Source organism: Microplitis mediator, chromosome 4 (assembly GCF_029852145.1).
Source record: "Microplitis mediator isolate UGA2020A chromosome 4, iyMicMedi2.1, whole genome shotgun sequence".
NCBI lineage: Eukaryota > Metazoa > Arthropoda > Insecta > Hymenoptera > Braconidae > Microplitis > Microplitis mediator.
The window spans coordinates 4,390,715-4,409,741 of NC_079972.1; the positions used below are offsets into that span (position 1 = coordinate 4,390,715).

At 31.8% G+C, this 19,027-nt stretch overlaps 1 protein-coding gene across 3 annotated transcripts in view; it reads left to right on the top strand.

Moving 5' to 3' along the window:
* Positions 1-19,027, top strand: part of LOC130666536 (Bardet-Biedl syndrome 4 protein) — a 234,879-nt gene that overhangs the window by 76,749 nt on the left and 139,103 nt on the right. For all 3 annotated transcript variants that reach the window (XM_057467646.1, XM_057467649.1, XM_057467647.1), the window contains exon 4: positions 10,048-10,160. In XM_057467646.1, the coding sequence (XP_057323629.1) occupies positions 10,048-10,160 (113 nt within the window). The remainder of the gene's footprint in view (positions 1-10,047; positions 10,161-19,027) is intronic.

Consider the following 19,027-nt stretch of genomic DNA (forward strand, 5'->3'; position numbering starts at 1 on the left):
AAGTTTTTCAAAATCTCGAAGCGTGTCCGTCACGTTCAATGGCTCAACCGGATTTCCCTCAATCCATCCGTTCGATCGATGCCTCGATCCAAGTCAAAATTTTTATCATAGATGTCACCAAATCTATTGCCCAACGGATAACCAGTCATTGTTTCAAATAATTTTAAACCACTGGTTGACGACGAATTTTTCACATGTTACAATATAGAAATATGTGAACGTGGCGGTACGAGTCAACTGTATCTCTCGTATTCAAATTTTTCATAATAATAAATGAATATAAATTATAACTGTTATTTACCTATTCGTTTATTACTCTATCATTATTCTCTACCAATTCCAGTAAAAATCTTTGAGCTTAATATTTAAGTTTTCATTTTGAAGTTTATAAATATTTAATTGCGCCGTTTTTGATAATTTTAATGAATTTATAAATTCCGAATTTTTTATTAATTGTGTGAGTTTTCATCAATACATATTTTATTACGTGGGTATACTTTCATTTCTAACCACGTTTACTCAAAGTCAGTTTATCAATCCGAGATTTTAGTAATACGTGATTGACTTAGTATTGCTCATACATTTATATATAAATATAGAAGTATATTAACAATATTTGAATCGCGGCTTGAGAATCTCGGATTGAAAAACTGATCTTCAAACTTAGTAGAAATAAAAAAGAGCCGCCTTCGTATCAAGCTAAGCCCGAGCTAGCGAAAAGCCTGGGAGGTTCTGAAAAATCTACCTTCCATTCTGGCTGCCAGATGACATTTTTTTGTGTGCCGGTATAATTTACAGATATTTTGAATGATATATTATGAATGACTATATTTTTTCATGCATGATTATATATAATCATAGATGATCATCAGGGCCAGGAAGTTGGGGCAAAACAATTAAAAATAAAAAGAGAATAAAATTCAGACAACAATCCCTAGCAATAAGACGATCGCCAGCAAGTTCACGTGCATAGATTCATGTTATATAGCATATAATATAATATAAGTCAAATATCAAAACAAAAGTGACGTTGGTGCAAAAACACACAAAATTAAAATAGCAAACTCTAAAAATTTAATAGAATAGAAAAAGCATCACTCATGGTTAGAATTCGAATTTACAAGAGAATTGCATGTTCTGTTTCCAACATTTTCAGGGATTTGGTATTCATCCGCACAGTGTATAGAAGTTATAGAGAAAAATATTCTCAACAAAAAAAAACTGAGATGTTTTTTACGCTTGTCTAGCCTAGACAAAGTTATGCAATACTTTTAATTAGAAATTAAAATATTTTAAAAAATTAAATTTTTCTTTCCTACTTTTTTATGGGATTGATATTTTGTAGCGCAAAGGCGTTGATGTTATTGGAAACAATATACTCTACAAAGAAGTACTGAGGTGTTTTTCATGTCAGTCTAGCCTAGACCAAGTTATGTGGTAATTTTGTTTAGAAATTTAAAATTGTAAGGAATCTGCACTTTTTTTTTTCCAACTTTTTCAAAGGATTGATGTTTAGAGGCGCAAATATGTGGACACTATAGAGAAAAATATTCTCTACAAAAAAGTACTGAGGTGTTTTTCACGCCTGTATAGCCAAGACAAAGGTATGCGGTACTTTTGGTTAGAAATTTAAATTTTTGAATAAATTAAAACTTTTTTCTCTAGTTTATTATGGGAATAATATTTTGCGGCGCAAATGTGTGGATGTGATAAGAAAAAATATTCTCTACAAAGAAGGATTAAGGTGTTTTTTACGCCTGTCTAGCCTAGACAAAGTTATACAGGGTGATCCAGAATTACTTTCACAACATTTATCAGAGGATAGAACATTTTCTCTATGAGTTATATATTGTAACAAATTGAGAAAAACAATCATCGCTTAACACAGGAGTTGAACCCAGATCGATTCAGCGTCGCGCGAGAGCTTTACTAACTAAGCCATCCCAGCCTCTGCCAGGCTACATTTCTTTTGCCTACATTTATTAACCCACACTGGCCTTGCTGTCAGTCATATTTTTCAATCTTAAACACAGACTTTGAAATAAAAAGATTTTTGACAATAATTTGAAAAAATGTTACATTTTAGCAAAATACTGAACAGATTATATGAATTTTTCATAAAACAATTTCGATACAAGAATATTAAAATTTTCAATAAAAACAAAATTCGGTTAGAAAAAAAATTACGAATTTATTTAATATTATTTAATCATATAAATTTATTAACTTGTTATAATAATATAATTCAATTATTTAATTTTAATCTATTTCAATAAAAAATGTGGACTCGGTATCAATTTACTGTGCTAGTGCGAGAAAGAGAGAGTAAGTTAGAATTCATTCCTTAAGAACAAAATTTTTTCAGCCAAGACAAAATTCAAGACAAAAAGTAAGACAAAGAGCAAGACAAAAAGTACGACAACATTCAAGACAAGAAACAAGACAAAAAGTAAGAGAAAATTCAATACAAAAAGCAAGACCCAATGCAACAAAAAGCAAGACAAAAAGTAAGACAATAGCAAGACAAAATTCAAGACAAAAAGTAAGACACAAAGTCAGACAAAAAGCAGGACAAAAAGTAAGACAAAAAGCAAGACAAAATTCAAGACGAAAAGTAAGACAAAAAGTAAGACAACAAGCAAGACAAAATTCAAGACAAGAAGTAAGACAAAAAGCAAGACGAAAAGTAAGACTAAATTCAAGACAAAAAGCAAGATAAAAAGCAAGACAAAATTCAAGACAAAAAGTAAGACAAATTAACCTGAAATTCAAGACAAAGAGTAAGACAAAAAGCAAGACAAAAAGTAAGACAAAGAGCAAGACCCAATGCGACAAAAAGTAAGACAAAAAGCAAGACAAACTTCGAAACAGAAAGTGAGACAATATTCAAGACAAAAAGGAAAACAAAATTCAAGACAAATTAAGATGAAATTTAAGAACAAAAGTAAGACAACATTCAAGACAAATTAAGACGGAATTCAAGACAAAAAGCAAGACAAAATTCAAGACAGAAAGTAAGACACAATTCAAGACAAATTGACGAAATTCGAGACAAAAAGTAAGACAAAAAGCAAGACAAAATTCGAGACAAAATGTAAGACAAAATTCAAGACAAATTATGATGAAATTCAAGACCAAAAGTAAGACAACATTCAAGACAAATTAAGACGAAATTCAAGATAAATAGTAAGACAAAATTCAAGACAGAAAGTAAGACAAAATTCAAGACAAATTGACGAAATTCGAGCCCAAAAGTAAGACAAGAAGCAAGACACAAAGTAAGACAAAAATTAAGACAAAATTCAAGACAAAAAGCAAGACAAGATTCTATAAAATTCTGAATTTTTTATAGTTATGACAATGTTAATAAAAAAATTTGTTGCTTCAAGGTGAATTATTAAACTGGTTAATTCAATTTGGGGGTGAATTAATTGAATGATAATCAAGAAGAACTAAATTTTGGACACAAATCCATCCCTATTTATTATTAATGCGTCGAAGTGTTTAGTGAAAAAATTCTGAATTTTTTATAGTTATGACAATGTTAATAAAAAAAGTTGTTGCTTCAAGGCGTCTTATTAATCTGGTTAATTCAATTTGGGGGTGAATCAATTGAATGATAATTAAGAAGAACTAAATTTTGGACACAAATCCATCCCTATTTATTTCTAATGCGTCGAAGTGTCTGGTAAAAAAATTCTATCAAATTCTGAATTTTTTATAGTTATGACAATGTTAATAAAAAAAGTAGTTGCTCAAAGCATTTTATTCAACTGTTAAATTAAATGTAGGGGTAAATTAATTGAATGATAATTAAAATGAACTAAATATAATGATTTTGTTTCAGCGTTTACGTTGCAAAATACCGAAAAAGATAAACAATTAACAAGAAAACAATTTACAAGATGTGTGACTATTTTTTTATATAATTTGAAGAATCCCAAACAAAAAAATTAGAAAATTAACGTAACCTAAGAACTTAATAATAAATTTATTCTATTTTTAAAAACGCTGATGGATTAAATGTGTTCGCAATATTTACATTCTTTATTTTAAAATTACAGTGAGAAATTAGTTTAATTTAATCTTATAACAGTTTACATACAATAACATATTGTTTGTTTGGTGAATGACAATAGAGGCTTCTAAAAAAATAACGAAGCTAGCAATAATAAATTAGGCGATAAGTCGCAAACTATATTCAAGAGCTTCTGGATTTTTATTTATATCATCGTGGTTGGACTGATTATTAGGCTGAAAGTCATCAAAATATTGGAATTACATAATGATCGACTGATCTGGATGATCGTGTTGTTCGTAATCTTGCTAACAATCTTGCTGGCAATGTTTCTGACATTCTTCCTGGCAATCTCAAGTGTGATCTTGCTAGCAGTCTTAATGGCGATGTTACTCGGGATCTTGCTGACGGACTGGTATTTCTGCTTGTAATCTTGACGACAGCCTTGGTACTAATCTTACATGTAATCTTTCTGACAGTCTTGTTAGCAATTTTGTTCGTGATTTTGCCGACAGTCTTGCCAACAGTCATGCTGGCATTCATGCTCGTGTCAATACTGGCAGCCTGTCTGACAATCTTGCTCGTGATCTAGCTGATAGTCTACCTAACAATCTTTCTGGTAAACTTTCTAAAAATATTGCTGGCAATCTTACTGGTAATTTCACTGGTGATCTTGAATGTGATCATGCTGACAGTCTTGCTGGCAATCTTGCACGTGATATTTTAACCAGTCGTGCTGGATACCTTCCTAAGAATCTTGTTAACGGCATTGCTGGAAATTTGGATTGCGATACTGCTGACTGTCACGCTAGTAATTTTGCTCAATATCGTGCTGCCAATCTTCCTGGTGATATAACTGACAGTCTTGCTAGCAATCTTGCTTAAGATCTTGCTGACAGTCTTGCTTTGAATCTTGCTGACAGTCTTGCTCGTGATCTTGTTGACAATCTTGCTCATGATCTCGCTCACAATCTTGCTGACAATCCTGCTGACAGTCATGTTCATGATTTTGGTAGCAATCTTGTTCGCGATCTTGCTCGCAATCTCGCTTACGATCTTGCTCGCGATCTTGCGATCTTGTTGGCAATCGTGCTATCAGTCGTGCTTGCAATCTTACTCACAATCTCGCTTACGATCTCGCTCGCAATGTTGCTAGCAATCTTCCTAGCGATCTTGATCGCCATCTTGCTCACGATCTTGCAGACGCTCGCGATCTTTCTCACGATTTTGCTAACAGTCTTGCTGGCCATCCAGATTGTTAAATTAGCGACAATATTATCAATAGTCTTGTTCGCAATCTTACTCGAGATCTTCCTGACGGTCTTGCTCGCAATCTTGCTCACGATCTCGCAGACGCTCGTGATCTTTTTCACGATTTTGCTAACAGTCTTGCTTGCGATCTTGCTGACGATTTTCATCATGATCTTACGAATAATATGACACTCTTGCTGACACTCTTGCTGATAATCTTGCTCGTGATCTCACTCTCGATCTTGCTCGTGATCTTGCTTGTGATCTTGCTCGCGATCTTGCTTACAATCTTGCTCACGATCTTGTTGGCAATCTTGCTGACAGTCGTGCTCTTAGCCTTGTTTAGAATCATGCTCGTGATCCTGCGGACAATCTTACTGACGATCTAGTTTGTGATCTTGCTGACGACATTATAACGGTCGTGCTTGTAATTTTGCTGACAGACTTGCTCGCAATCTTGCTGACAGTCTTCTTAGTGATTTCAATGGTTAGTTCGTCAGCGGTTCCGCTTATGATATTGCTGGTAGTCTTACTGTTAATTTTACTGGTGATCTTGCTTTTGATCTTCACCGCTTTCTTCATTCATCTAAATCAGATTCTTTGTCTATATTACCCTTCTCATGTCCCATATTTTTGTTGTAATTTATAACAATGTGTTGACATGACGTTCCAAATTTCATGCTTTGTCTGTTGTTCCTGTAATAAGCCTTATATACTGAAAGATCTCTCAATGTCAGCGCAGGTTGACGGTGCGAATTTTATCCGGAGTGCATCATTACCAACCCAATTATTTGGTAAGTTTTGCATTACTCCACTAATAATGCATTCATTTACATTTATCAGTTGTGTTAGTCCTCTGTTATCTTCGAAAACTCGGACTACTTTGTCCCTGATTTTTCGATGAATGTCCATATCCTCCTTGAATTCTTGTCTCAAGTTAGTAATAACCTGACATACGTGTGCTAAGCTACATTCCCTTCTCTGTAATTGCTTGATAGTAACAACTAGACAAGAGAATTTTGCTGCAATATCTTTGAATTCTTCTTGATTTTCAGGCCTTCGTAAAATTTCTTGTAGTCTTCTTACAGCTTCACTATTCTCCTCAAATTCCATAATAACTTCTCGTACATCATTGTAGTGAAGACAGTAATACTGACATGCTTGAATCCAGGTCCCCCATCGTGTCATTACTGGTTTTGGTGGTAGAGGAATGTTAGGAAGAGCGTTTTCAAATGCCTCAACTCGCGCTTTCGATTTGGAAAAAACTTATTTGGCGTCAGCAATGACGTCATTTACTTCTTCGTAACATTCTCTCACTTTTTCAGCAATGTTATGACATGCGTGTGCCAAGCATGTGACATTGACAAGTTTAGGATAAGTTCTTCGCAAAATTATTGCAGACGCTTGCATATAACGTGCAGCATCAGTTACATATAATAGAACTCTATCAGCATCAAACCCTCTTGGCCAAAACTCATTCAAGGAAGTTGTAACCTATGCAGTCATATTTTCAGCATTTGGTGTCATCACTTCGCCACATTTGATCAATCGCCCATTGAGGCTCTGTCTTCGTACAATGCACCAATAATAATATTGGTTACGCATCGACGTTGTGAATCAGTAGTTTCATCAACAGAAATCCAAATAGGATCGTTTCCGATTTCTTCCCGTATTGCTTCAAGAGTTTCATCATAAATGATTGGCACGTAAGTTTTAGTCATCGTCGTTGGATCAGGGATTTTCTTTTTTGTGTGAGTTCCGAAAAATCTTGCAAAATCAGGTTGGCACACTTTATCAAAACAAATATCTGCCTTGATATACGCGGTGGTTAAATCTTTAATGAAAGGAGACTGCCGACTACTTAAGTTCGGGAGATGTTGGGGAGTAGGAAAAATTGGCTGGTTTAGTCTGTTAATAGCTGCCTGATGTTTGGCGCTGATTAAATGACGTTCGAGTGTGTATCGTTTTAACATGACCAATCCAGTGGTACATAACAAGCACCAAGCACAGTCAGCTTCCAGTCTGATATGGTCTTATGGTATTTCTAATTCTCTTAGAATATGTCGGTAAAGTGGAATACGAGGATCTTGTACAGCCATATCTAATTAATTTTAAAATATTTGTTATTAATATTTTACTCTGTTTAAAAATAAGGATTAAAAAAAATTGAAACGTATTGGAAAAGTATTAGTTTCATGCACATTGTCTATTCTATCAATATATAAAAACAAAATGACATTGAGCGACAATTTTTCAATACTTTTCGATAATTTTTAAAATCAAAGTTTTTAAATAAATTTAATAAAGCATATGTTGGCAGTAAGTTAACAAAATCGAATATACAAATTTCAACATAAATACCTTTTATAAAATGAACAGGTCCAAGAAAACAAATAAAACTGGAAAGAAAAGTAAAAACCAATAACTTACTAAGAAAAATCATTTTTTTTTAAAAGCTAATCAACACGGTATAAAACATTAAATAACACAAAAAATGACATATATTGAAATTAATGAACCGAAAATCTATTGTAAAATCGATAAACATGAATTAATGAACAAAAACGTGAATGATCTTCAATAAAAATAAATATTATAAACACAAAATAAACAAAACTTAATAACGGATAATATTATTAAATGAGAAAAACAATCAAATTAGAAATATGTTAAATTATTTATCTAATAAGTCACTCTTTATTTTTCTTTATCACTTTATCGTAGCTTCGCACAGATGTCAGGAAGGTAAGAGATGTCAAATTTTAATTTGCGAAAAAAAAAAAAAGAAAAACGAAAATTCGTTGATTGAAAAATTAAATTTAAGCAATCAAATAGAAGTATTCGATTTTGCTAAGCAATTAAAAATTTTGTGTGAATCGAAGTGTATCACCAACAGACGTGTGCAAAATTTTTTGAAATACATTGATGGAATGCGTTGTATAACGATATCTCAATAGAGAATAGTTAATTTGCCAATCGTACTGCTAGAGAATTTAATGATTGCCTAGCTAGTAATTCTGCTAATCATCTTGCGGGACATTTTGCTGATGTTTGTACTGATGTTTTTGCTAGTCGTAGTGTAAATCGCCTGACTCTAACTTGTCGTGTTTCTGATGATCTTGCTGGCTGTTTTATTACTTGCTGGTTATCCAATTGCTTAACAACTAATATAAATTCCACGACATAAACCAAAATAACTATCGTAATAGATACTAAGATAACGAGCGAAATAGTCAAGGGAATGTATGAAATAAGACAATCAGTAAAATATAATATAAAGGGATGAAAAAAATTAATTCCTCGATACAATTTCAATATTAAAAATAAATTCGTACTTACTTTAATCAATAATAGATTTAAGTTAATATCTACTCTGTCCATCATCCTAAAAAATTTGATCTTCTACAATGTCTGCCTATTCATATAGCAAAATAGAGAAAAAAAACAAAATATTATCTATAAAAGAATAGAGAAAAATTCGTTCCAAGCTATAATCAGATGAAAAACATCGTGTTACTTGATTGTTCAAAATTGTAATTTCTATGGACTCTGCTATTTGACTTAGTACATTTAATGTAGTGTGTAATTTGGTCTAGGTTGATCTAGGCCAAAAATGTCCCAGTACTTTGTTGCACAAAACTTTTTTTTCTAAAATATCTGACAATTTGTTTCGCAAGATGAGGAATGATTAAAAGATTTCAAAATAGTAACTTAAGTTGTATAAAAAATTCCAAATCTCTAACAAGAGTTTAGCATAACTTTTTCTAGGATAGGCATGAGAAACACCTCGGTACATTTTTGTAAAGAATATTTTTTCCTAGAACTTCCACACATTTCCACCACAAAAAAAAATTCCCACAAAAAAGTAGAAAAAAAATTAAAATTTTTTCTAAACTTGAGTTTCTAACCAAAAGTACCGCATAACTTTGTCTAGGCTAGACAGGCGTGAAAACCACCTCAGTAATTTTTTGTAGAGAATATTTATCTCGATAGTTTTCTCATATTTGTGCCTTGAAACAAAAATCCCATAAAAAGTAGAATAAAAAAGTCCAATTTCCTTAAAATTATAAATTTCTCACTAAAAGTAGCGCATAACTTTGTCTAGACTAGACTGGCATGAAAAGCACCTCAATCTTTTTTGTAGAGTATATTTTTTCCTATAACATTCACACCTTTGCGCCACAAGATTTCAAAACCCATAAAAAAGTAGAAAGACAATTTTAAGTTTTTTAAAAATTTTAATTTCTAACCAAAAGTTCCGCATAACTTTGTCTAGGCTAGACAGGCGTGAAAAACACCTCAGTACTTTTTTGTAGAGAATATTTTTCTCCATAGTGTCCACATATTTGCGCCTCTAAACATCAATCCTCTGAAAAAGTTGGAAAAAAAAAGTGCAGATTCCTTACAATTTTAAATTTCTAAACAAAATTACCACATAACTTGGTCTAGGCTAGACAGACATGAAAAACACCTCAGTACTTCTTTGTAGAGTATGTTGTTTCCAATAACATCAACACCTTTGCGCTACAAAATATTAATCCCATAAAAAAGCCCTGATGATCATATATGATCAGATCCGGCTAAATTTAGATCTGATTATATATAGAATCATATACAGTTATATATAATTATACAGAATGACTTCTCGTCGGAATATTTTCTTGCTTTATTTTCATGATTGATGCCTATGAGATCAAGAACTAAAAAATGATGGCATATCTGTTTAGAAACTAAGATAATACACAAACCTATAGAAATGATCTAAATTTTTGTTGCAGGGTATTCTATATAGAAAAGAGGGAAAAATTCAAGAATCATTATATTACTTTCAAAAAAGTTATCATATGAATTCTACAAAGCTTTCCAATGTTAAGCAAATTGCGAAATCACTGTAAGTAATACATCAATTTCTTTATATTATATCTGCCTCTATCTATATCCCTACAACTAAGTATCAGCTACTTAAAAAAATAATATGTATTAAAATTAAAAAATGATAAATATTAATGTAACTTTGTCACAAAATGGTGATTATTTGACAGATGAGATGTTCTGATATAAACCTCAAGTCTGTGGCATGTGTGTACGATTACAAATATTAATTTTGAGGTATGAGGCAAAGGTGAGCGCGTTAAATCACATAAGTTCTCGAAAAGTAATGATGTAAGACTTAGACAAATGTCATAAATTCGTAATTGTCTGAATCATCCCTGAGTGGTTGGATAAAATGTCCATTTTTTGTGGGTTTTTCAAATTGATATTGAGGATAAAAAAAAATTTCTTTTTTACAAAATCGAAAATGCCACTTGTGGGGAATCCATTCAGGCTTCTAAAGCTGCCCTCAAAATTACTGTGCGACAATCAGTTGCTGAGATATCGATAATCAAAGACAAAAGGATCCTTTTTATATTATTTGTCTACGTATCATTATTTGTGAACCATACTTTTAATATTAAATCACTGTATTACATAATTATTATCCCTGGCGGATCTTATTTTACGGTATTTTTCGGTATCACTACCGTAGTTTCCGGTAGTCAAGTACGGTAATTCTACGGTAAGTCCCGGTAAACTACGGTAGTGATATCGAAAAATACTGTAAAATTAGATATGCTCACAGGAACAGTAATCATACCGTAAATTTTACGAAATTCATCTGTTTAAAAGTTATTGGAGCTTGAAGTCCAATTTATAGGAAGCTTCGAGATCTTTCTACTTTTTCAGTGAAACTATCAGACTTATCACAAAACGTCATAGAATCTTTTTTGTTGAGAATCCTATTCATTAAAAATTATCTCCGATAATGTTTTTTAAAATCCCGCATTTTTTTCTAGCTATTTCCATTTTAATGTCAAGCTCTTAAAACAAATTAGTGTTGTGATCGATTTCAAGAGCTTGACATGAAAATGAAAATAACTAGTAAACAATGCGAAGTTTTGAGACACTTTATTAGAAGTAATTTGTAAAAAATAAAATTTTGTACAAAAAAGACACTCTAACATTTTGTGATAAGCCTGATAGTTTCACCGGAAAAGTAAAAAAATCTAGAAATTTGCTATAAATCTGAATTTTAAGTTTAGAATAAATTAATTTATTAGAAAAATTTAAATTTAAGTTAAGAATAAAGTAATTCTTGTAAATAGCACGTAATAAATCGAATTTAATTATTTTTCCTAACTTATTACAACAACGCTAAACTTAACCAATAAATTCAGCATGTCATAAACAAAAATTAAAATGATTATTATAATCACTTGTTAAGCATATTCTCACGCAAAAAATGTAAAAAATCACATAACATAAATTTTTATGATTCAATTATTTGAAATAAATTGATTTATCATTTAAATCCACAATGATAATTATTCAATAATGTAACGCTTATAAAATGAACAGGAGACACTGCGCAGAAAACCTAATGGCTGATTATCTGGCGAGGGAGCTTCAGCTTCTCACACGAGGGAGCGTGTTTTAGCTGTCTCAAAATAGCCCGGCAAATTCAAATGTATGAAACTTAAAAGAAAGAAAAACTTAAAAAAATAGTTTTCTGATTGCTTTTAAGAGCTCAACGTTGAAATAAAAATAACTAGAAAACAACGCAGAATTTCGAAAAACTTTATTCGTAATAATTTGGAAAGAATAAAATTACCTTCAAAAAAATTTTTATGACATTTTGTGATAAGACTGATAGTTTTGGCGGAAAAATAAAAAGATCTCAAAATTTACTATAAACTTGACTTTAAGCTCAAATAACTTTTAAACAGTTGGATTTATCAAAAAATAATAAGAGACTTTTTTTGTAAAGCGTTCAATTTCCTACACCATGAATAAATAAAAATGAAAAATTTTAGTACATCAACTTTTTTGTGTCCATTTTTCTTATAGCATTTCCAATGTAACCCATACCTGAATTGTAGTAGATTTCTAAGATATGTTGATCTTATTTGTTGGTAGATTTAGTCATTTTTTCTAGCCTTTTATTTTCGAGTCCCGGATGGTAAAAGTTATTTAATTGTAGTAAAATTTTAGGTACTTGCCAAATTTACAGAAATACTTTTAGATAACTGTATTCTACGGTAGCAGACAAAAAATTTACGGTAAGAATACGGTAGGCTTACCGTAAAAGAATTCTATACCCATTTCGGAATTTTTGCGGTAGATTACCGTAACTTACCGTAATTTTACGTGCAAATTCGGTGGGATACCGCAGTTTTACCGCCAAATTCGGTAGCAGTACGGAATACTACGGTATTCTGTTTTTTTTAGGGTAATTTACCGTAAATTCCCCGAAATTTCGGTTTTTACCGTATTTCAGGTCCGCCAGGGATTCGTTTATGTTTTAAATAAGAAATGAGAGATATTAATATTGAGATCAATACTCAAGATAACGCCCAAGCTCGCACTGACTTTTCGACATATATATTTATATGTATATATAAATATTAGGGTGATTCAAAAAACAAACAATTTTTTTTTTCTTCCACACAGGTTCGAAAGTTTCGTTTAGATAAAAAAAGACTCCTGTGAAAATTAGAGCTCTTAATATTAATATTAACATTGTCCGCATTGCACTTTTCTATTTCCCATAAGAATAACATGGGAAAAATTTTTTTTATGTCTTACGATTTTTTTAAGTAGCTAACGATGCGTCATAGGAATCATTGGCAGGCATATTTTTGTAGGGAATTAAATGCTCTACAAAAAAAGATTCTTATCATTTTTTGCGGAATCTATTCGTTCAAAAGTTATTTGAGGTTGAAGCCGAATTCATTTTAATTTTGAGTTTTTCTTACTTTTCCGGCGAAACTATCAGACCTATTACAAAATATCATGGGACCTTTTTTGTAGACAATTTTGTTACCTAGAAGTTATACCGAATTAAGTTTTTTCGAGTTCCGCATTGTTTTCTAGTTATTTTTATTTTAATGTCAAGCTCTTAAAATCGATCAGAAGACTATTTTTTTTATGAGCATGACATTAAAATGAAAATAACTAGAAAACAATGCGGAATTCGAAAAAACTTTATTCGGTATAACTTCTAGGGAATAAAATTGTCTACAAAAAAGGTCCCATGATATTTTGTAATAGGTCTGATAGTTTCGCCGGAAAAGTAAGAAAAACTCAAAATTAAAATGAATTCGGCTTCAACCTCAAATAACTTTTGAACGAATAGATTCCGCAAAAAATGATAAGAATCTTTTTTTGTAGAGCATTTAATTCCCTACAAAAATATGCCTGCCAATTATTTTTATGACGCGTCGTTAGATACTTATAAAAATCAGAAGTCGTAAAAAAAATTTTTACCATGTTATTCTTATGGAAAATAGAAAAGTGCGATGAGGAACCTCTTAATGTTAAGATTAAGATCTCTTATTTTCACAGGCGTCTTTTTTATCTAAACGAAACTTTTGAACCTGTTTGAAAGAAAGAAAAAAAATTTGTTTGTTTTTTGAATCACCCTAATAAATATATATATTTGTATATATATATTGAAACGAAGTTAAGGTCCACCCCCTCTAGTAGGAGTGAATCAACCGTCCGTTACCCATTTTAATTAAATGGGCCCGTGTCCTTTTTAGCCAGTAGGCTACTTATTTGGTAATTGATCCTGGTATTACCCGGTTCAATTGAATTAAAAAACGTTCATCTTCATTTTACAAAGCCTATCTATATTGGATTCAGTATACTTGACTTAGCCAAAACATTCATCTATGATTTCCATTATAATTATGTGAAGAAAAATTTTCATAATGAGACCTCAAATTAATGTATGCAGATACTGATAATCTCATTTATCATTTTACAGTACTTAATATCTACGAAATTATTAAACGCGACATTCATAAATTTGATACATCTAATTATTCTCCAAATAATGTATGTAATATCCCATTGAAAAATACAAAAGTAATGAGTCTTATGGAAGATGAAAATAATGGTAAAATTATGGAGAAATTTATAGGTTTAAGAGCTAAGCTTTATACATATAGAAAATATAAAGATAATAGAGTTGAAAAAGAGCCAAAGGGATTAAAGGTTCAACTTTAAGAAGGCTTGAATTTAATGATTTTAAAAAATATCTTTTAGAACGTTGTAACGTTGTAGAAAAGGAATGGCTAATCAAAAGTGATAAACATATTGTTAAGACGGTTTTACAAAAAAAATTAGCATTAAGTTGGAATGATGATAAAAGACGTCTACTTGAGAATTCGACAGATACCCTACCATGGGGGTATATGGAAGTAGAAAAAAATAATGTATAATCATTAATATTAATACTTATAAATTTAAAAAATTTGTAAAAATAATAATAAAAAAATAAATTTGTAAAAATAGTAATGAAAAATAAATAACATATTTTGTATTAAAAAAAAGATTTTTATTTATTTATTCATTAAAGTACATTGCATATAAGAATGAAGTTTTCATAAATCTGATTCATCTCTCCAGCTATTATGTGAGCTATCAAATCCTAACCACTTTACAAAATATTTTTTAACACGCTTTTTTAGTACTTTTTCTACAAGGTAGACATCAGGGTATTTGACTTTACTAAGCTCTTCGATGTAAAATCCATTTTCGATTGATTGGTTTTGATAATCAGTAAGCTTGTACGTTGTTGAATTAGTATTTTGCACGCTTTTTATTGTGAATATTTCTGTAGTCCAGTTTGGTGTATAACCTTTTTCGAAAACGTGCTTATATTTGTTTATTCGCATTTTATCTCCAACTTTAAACTTACTTTTATTTTTATTCAACGGTTGATTGATTTTAAAGGGTTTGTAAATCTTCTTGAATAGTTGTTTTTCATTTTTAGCTGTTACGTCAATGGGTTTCATTTTGATCGTTCGATGTTTGGTATTGTTGTAAGTATCAACCAAATTTCTGAGCATATCAATCCATCCGTAACTACCTTGAGCTGTGAATTCTTGCCACATTGTATTTTTTAGAGTTCGATTGAAACGTTCACATATAGATGCTTTAAGGTTGCTAAATGTTGAGTACAAATGAATTTTATGACTTTTCATGAGATCTTTCAATTCTTTATTGTAGAACTCCTTGCCTTGATCAACGTGTAGATTTTTAGGAAGCCGCCCTTGATGTAATACAGACTTCATAGCATTTCTGACGTCACCAGCACTTTTGCTTTTAATAGGAACAGCCCAAGCATGCTTTGAGAATATTTCTATAACTGTCAATAGATATTTAAATCCACCATTTACAGAGCTAAATGGTATCATTTCAACCAAGTCAGCTTGCCAAGTTTCATCGAGTCCTCGAATGTCAACATGACGACGAGTATAATTTTTTCGTGCTGGTTTGTGAAGCTCTTGAGCTGTGACTTTCTTTTAATCTTTCATGTTTTTCAAGTTTAGATAGCCTTTGATCAATATCCGATATTGTTTGAGTATCACGTACTACGGATCTCACAAGCGTTGTTACCCGAATTGCTAGCTGTTCGATATATTGAATCTGGTCACTAACAAGATTTTCTAATGCACTCACTTTGGTTGTCAATTCGATAATAAGGTCTGGATCTTTACTCGTCATTTTATCCTCTAGCTTAACTATTTCAACCGCTACTTTATCTTCAAGACCAGTTATACGATATTTATTGTATTCACTAATTGCTTTCACATTGTCTAATTCTTGCTTTATTGCAGTTTTCAGTTGATCCATTGACTTGTCATTAGACGTCTTCATGAGGTTATCAACTTGTTGGCTTACAGTTTTGTATTTATCATCCATATGGTTTATTGCAGCTTTCATAGTATTATATGTGACTGCATCACTTACATTCTTAGGTTCGGCAACATTACATAACCTTTTTCGATCTAAGTCAAACTGTCCATCATTTGTTAACTTGAAACCTTTTCCAGGAGGACCAACACTACTACCGCCTTTAAATTGTGTCTGATTCGATTGTGAAGATACAGGTCCAAATATATCGATACCCATTTTGATGATCCTCTCTTCTCAAATGTTATTTTACAAATGATGAATTAATGCTAATGCCTCTCTTAATAAATAATTTCAGCTTCACGCAGCTCTTCAATAATTGAAATTATCTTATTCGAATGACTAGAGTTGCCAGCTGTTTGAGATGCCATCAACAGACGAAGGCGATCTACGAGTTCATTAGGATCATCCGAATAAATATAATCCATATATTTGCGTTTCTTTGAAACAGTCATAAAGTTAGGTAACCCTTTACCTTTTTTTATTGGTGATCTAACTAAGTCAGTAATATATTTAATATATTTAGAACTCTTATCAACATAAAGACTTCTTTTGAATTCATAATTTTTCTTGTGTGTATTTTTGGAAATGATCAGCTTATGGTACACATCCAAGTCATTTTTAGTAATAGATTTTTCATTTGGATCACTTTTAAGTGAAAATTTGATAAGTCCCGAAGATAAGACATGATTTTGATGATTCACTGAAATAGTATTATTATCTCCAAATTGGACAGGTGAATTACCAAAAAATAATCGATTATTTTTTTTACGAATACCAAATCTTGTATCTAAGCCTTCAGGATTTTTTTTATTTAACATCTCAATATATTTGGAGATAGAGCTATGATATCTCAGCGGTGTGCTTGCAAAAGTTGGAGGATCTGATGTGATGGTTTCATCCAAGTTTTTGGTACTAGTACTACCCACATTTGAGTCATCATAAGTATTCTGACCATCATATATTTTACTGTCATTAGCATAAACAGTTTGATACTTACTTGGATAGTCACTATGTTCGCGTATCTGTAACGGAAAATTTTCCACGGCTTTTTCTTTAATTTCATGTTTCAAAGCGTTAGAATTCTCAACTAATGTCCTCAACGGTGTCACTATAGGTTTAAATATTTCATTTGCAGCTTGTTCAGAAGTATCTTCATCAACTTTTAATATTTTATGATTCTGCCTTATTGCATCACTAATTTTAGATATTTGAAGCAGCATATCTTTCTGCTGAGAAATATTTCTACACGCCATGTTTGCACACTCGAATGTCATTTATGACTGTGTCAATTTGTATAGGGATGATTAATTTATACTTATAAAACAGTCAAAACCTTTTCTGTAACGTCCATTATTCAATTCACTATCCTTATCAATAACAACAAATTCGTGTTTATTATCACTTTTCTTATCGGTCCAGCATGCTGAACATAAATCTTTAAATTCACTGTACGGCATGTCTGTATTTACATGATCATCATATATGATCTTCGAATTCATTTCATCTTGACAAAAAAGTACAAGAAAATTGGCATTGTCACGTATCAGATGTTTTGGTATACGTGTGTAGGTTTGACAGAGATAAAAGCTATCAACGCTTTTGTGTCGTCCCATACAAAAATATGCTCTGATAAGATCTTGCTTCTTACAAGCTACATCATCAAATATCATGAGAGAATTCGGCTGTGCGTCATCCGGATTTACAACTGATTCATGATCATTTAATGGGAAGTATCCGACCCCTTCTATGGGCTGTAGTGCTGACTCTAAAAACTTATATTTAGGCTGATTCAGTGATTTAGAATATACATAAATGTTCTCAAATCTCAAACCATTAGGATGAGTAATTAGTGCAAGGAGTGCATTCGTTTTCCCACTATTTGATGGTCCACAAAGAACCGCTCGAACAGTATTTGGTAGCACTGCACCATGACGTTTTTGAATTTTTTTATCATCACCTTGAATTACTTGATCAAAATTGATCACAGGTAATTTAGCTGTCTGTTTTTCAAACTTCATTTTCAATTATTTTAGATATCACTAAATACTATGTTAATCCGCTGATGACTCAATTCTGACTCATCAATATGCCTATAAGTACCGAGTATTTATACGATTGAGATTAGTCATAAAGCTACAATGGTTAAGAGCGGACGTATTAGTAAAGTTCAAGCTAAGCGTGGCAAAGGTTTTGTCAACAGTATTATAAATAAACAACCAATAGAATTACATGTACCGGGATATCAGAGACTGCGGACCTGGTACAAAATTAACGAAAAGATTAGCTCGAGGTGATCCTGGTATAAATCCTCTGGACAGAGCATGTAAAGCGCATGATATTGTGTATTCTAAAAATCCTGACAATATGGTGGCACGTCATGCAGCTGATAAAGAGCTTGCTGAAAAAGCTTTACACCGTCTTCATGCGAAAGATGCTAGCCTTGGTAAAAAAGCTGTGGCTTGCGGGGTTAATAAAACCATGAGAGTGAAGAGAAGTCTGGGTATGAAAAATTATAAGTTTTGCTAAAAAAGCTATGCATAACAGTACTGAACCGATTAAGTCTGCATTAGATGGTGCGCGTGAAGCTGTAAAAATAGCTGGTGGGAAAAAGAATATTCGAGTACCTCGCCATATGTTAGATGTACCTCTAGTATCTTAATCTCGTAGGATACCAGTACCACAAAAAAATGGTGAGAAAATACCAAAAGCTGGTAGAATATTACCACTTTCGATACCACTTTCTGCAGGCTTAAGCGCTACTGGCGCATTAGCTGGGGGCGCTGCTGGTATTGCTCGAGCTGTAACTGCCGCTAGTGCTGCTAAACGCGAATTAGAGGAATCCAAGCGGCATAATTCACGAAAAAAAAAAACGAAAAAAAAAAAAAACTGAATAAAACGTAAAAAAAAAAAGTAAAAAAATTCTTGTTTTATCTCGTTTTTTGGAAAAAAAATTTTTTTTTTCACTTTACCTTACATTTACTGAATAACTAACACAAAAATGCAAGAAAATCCGAA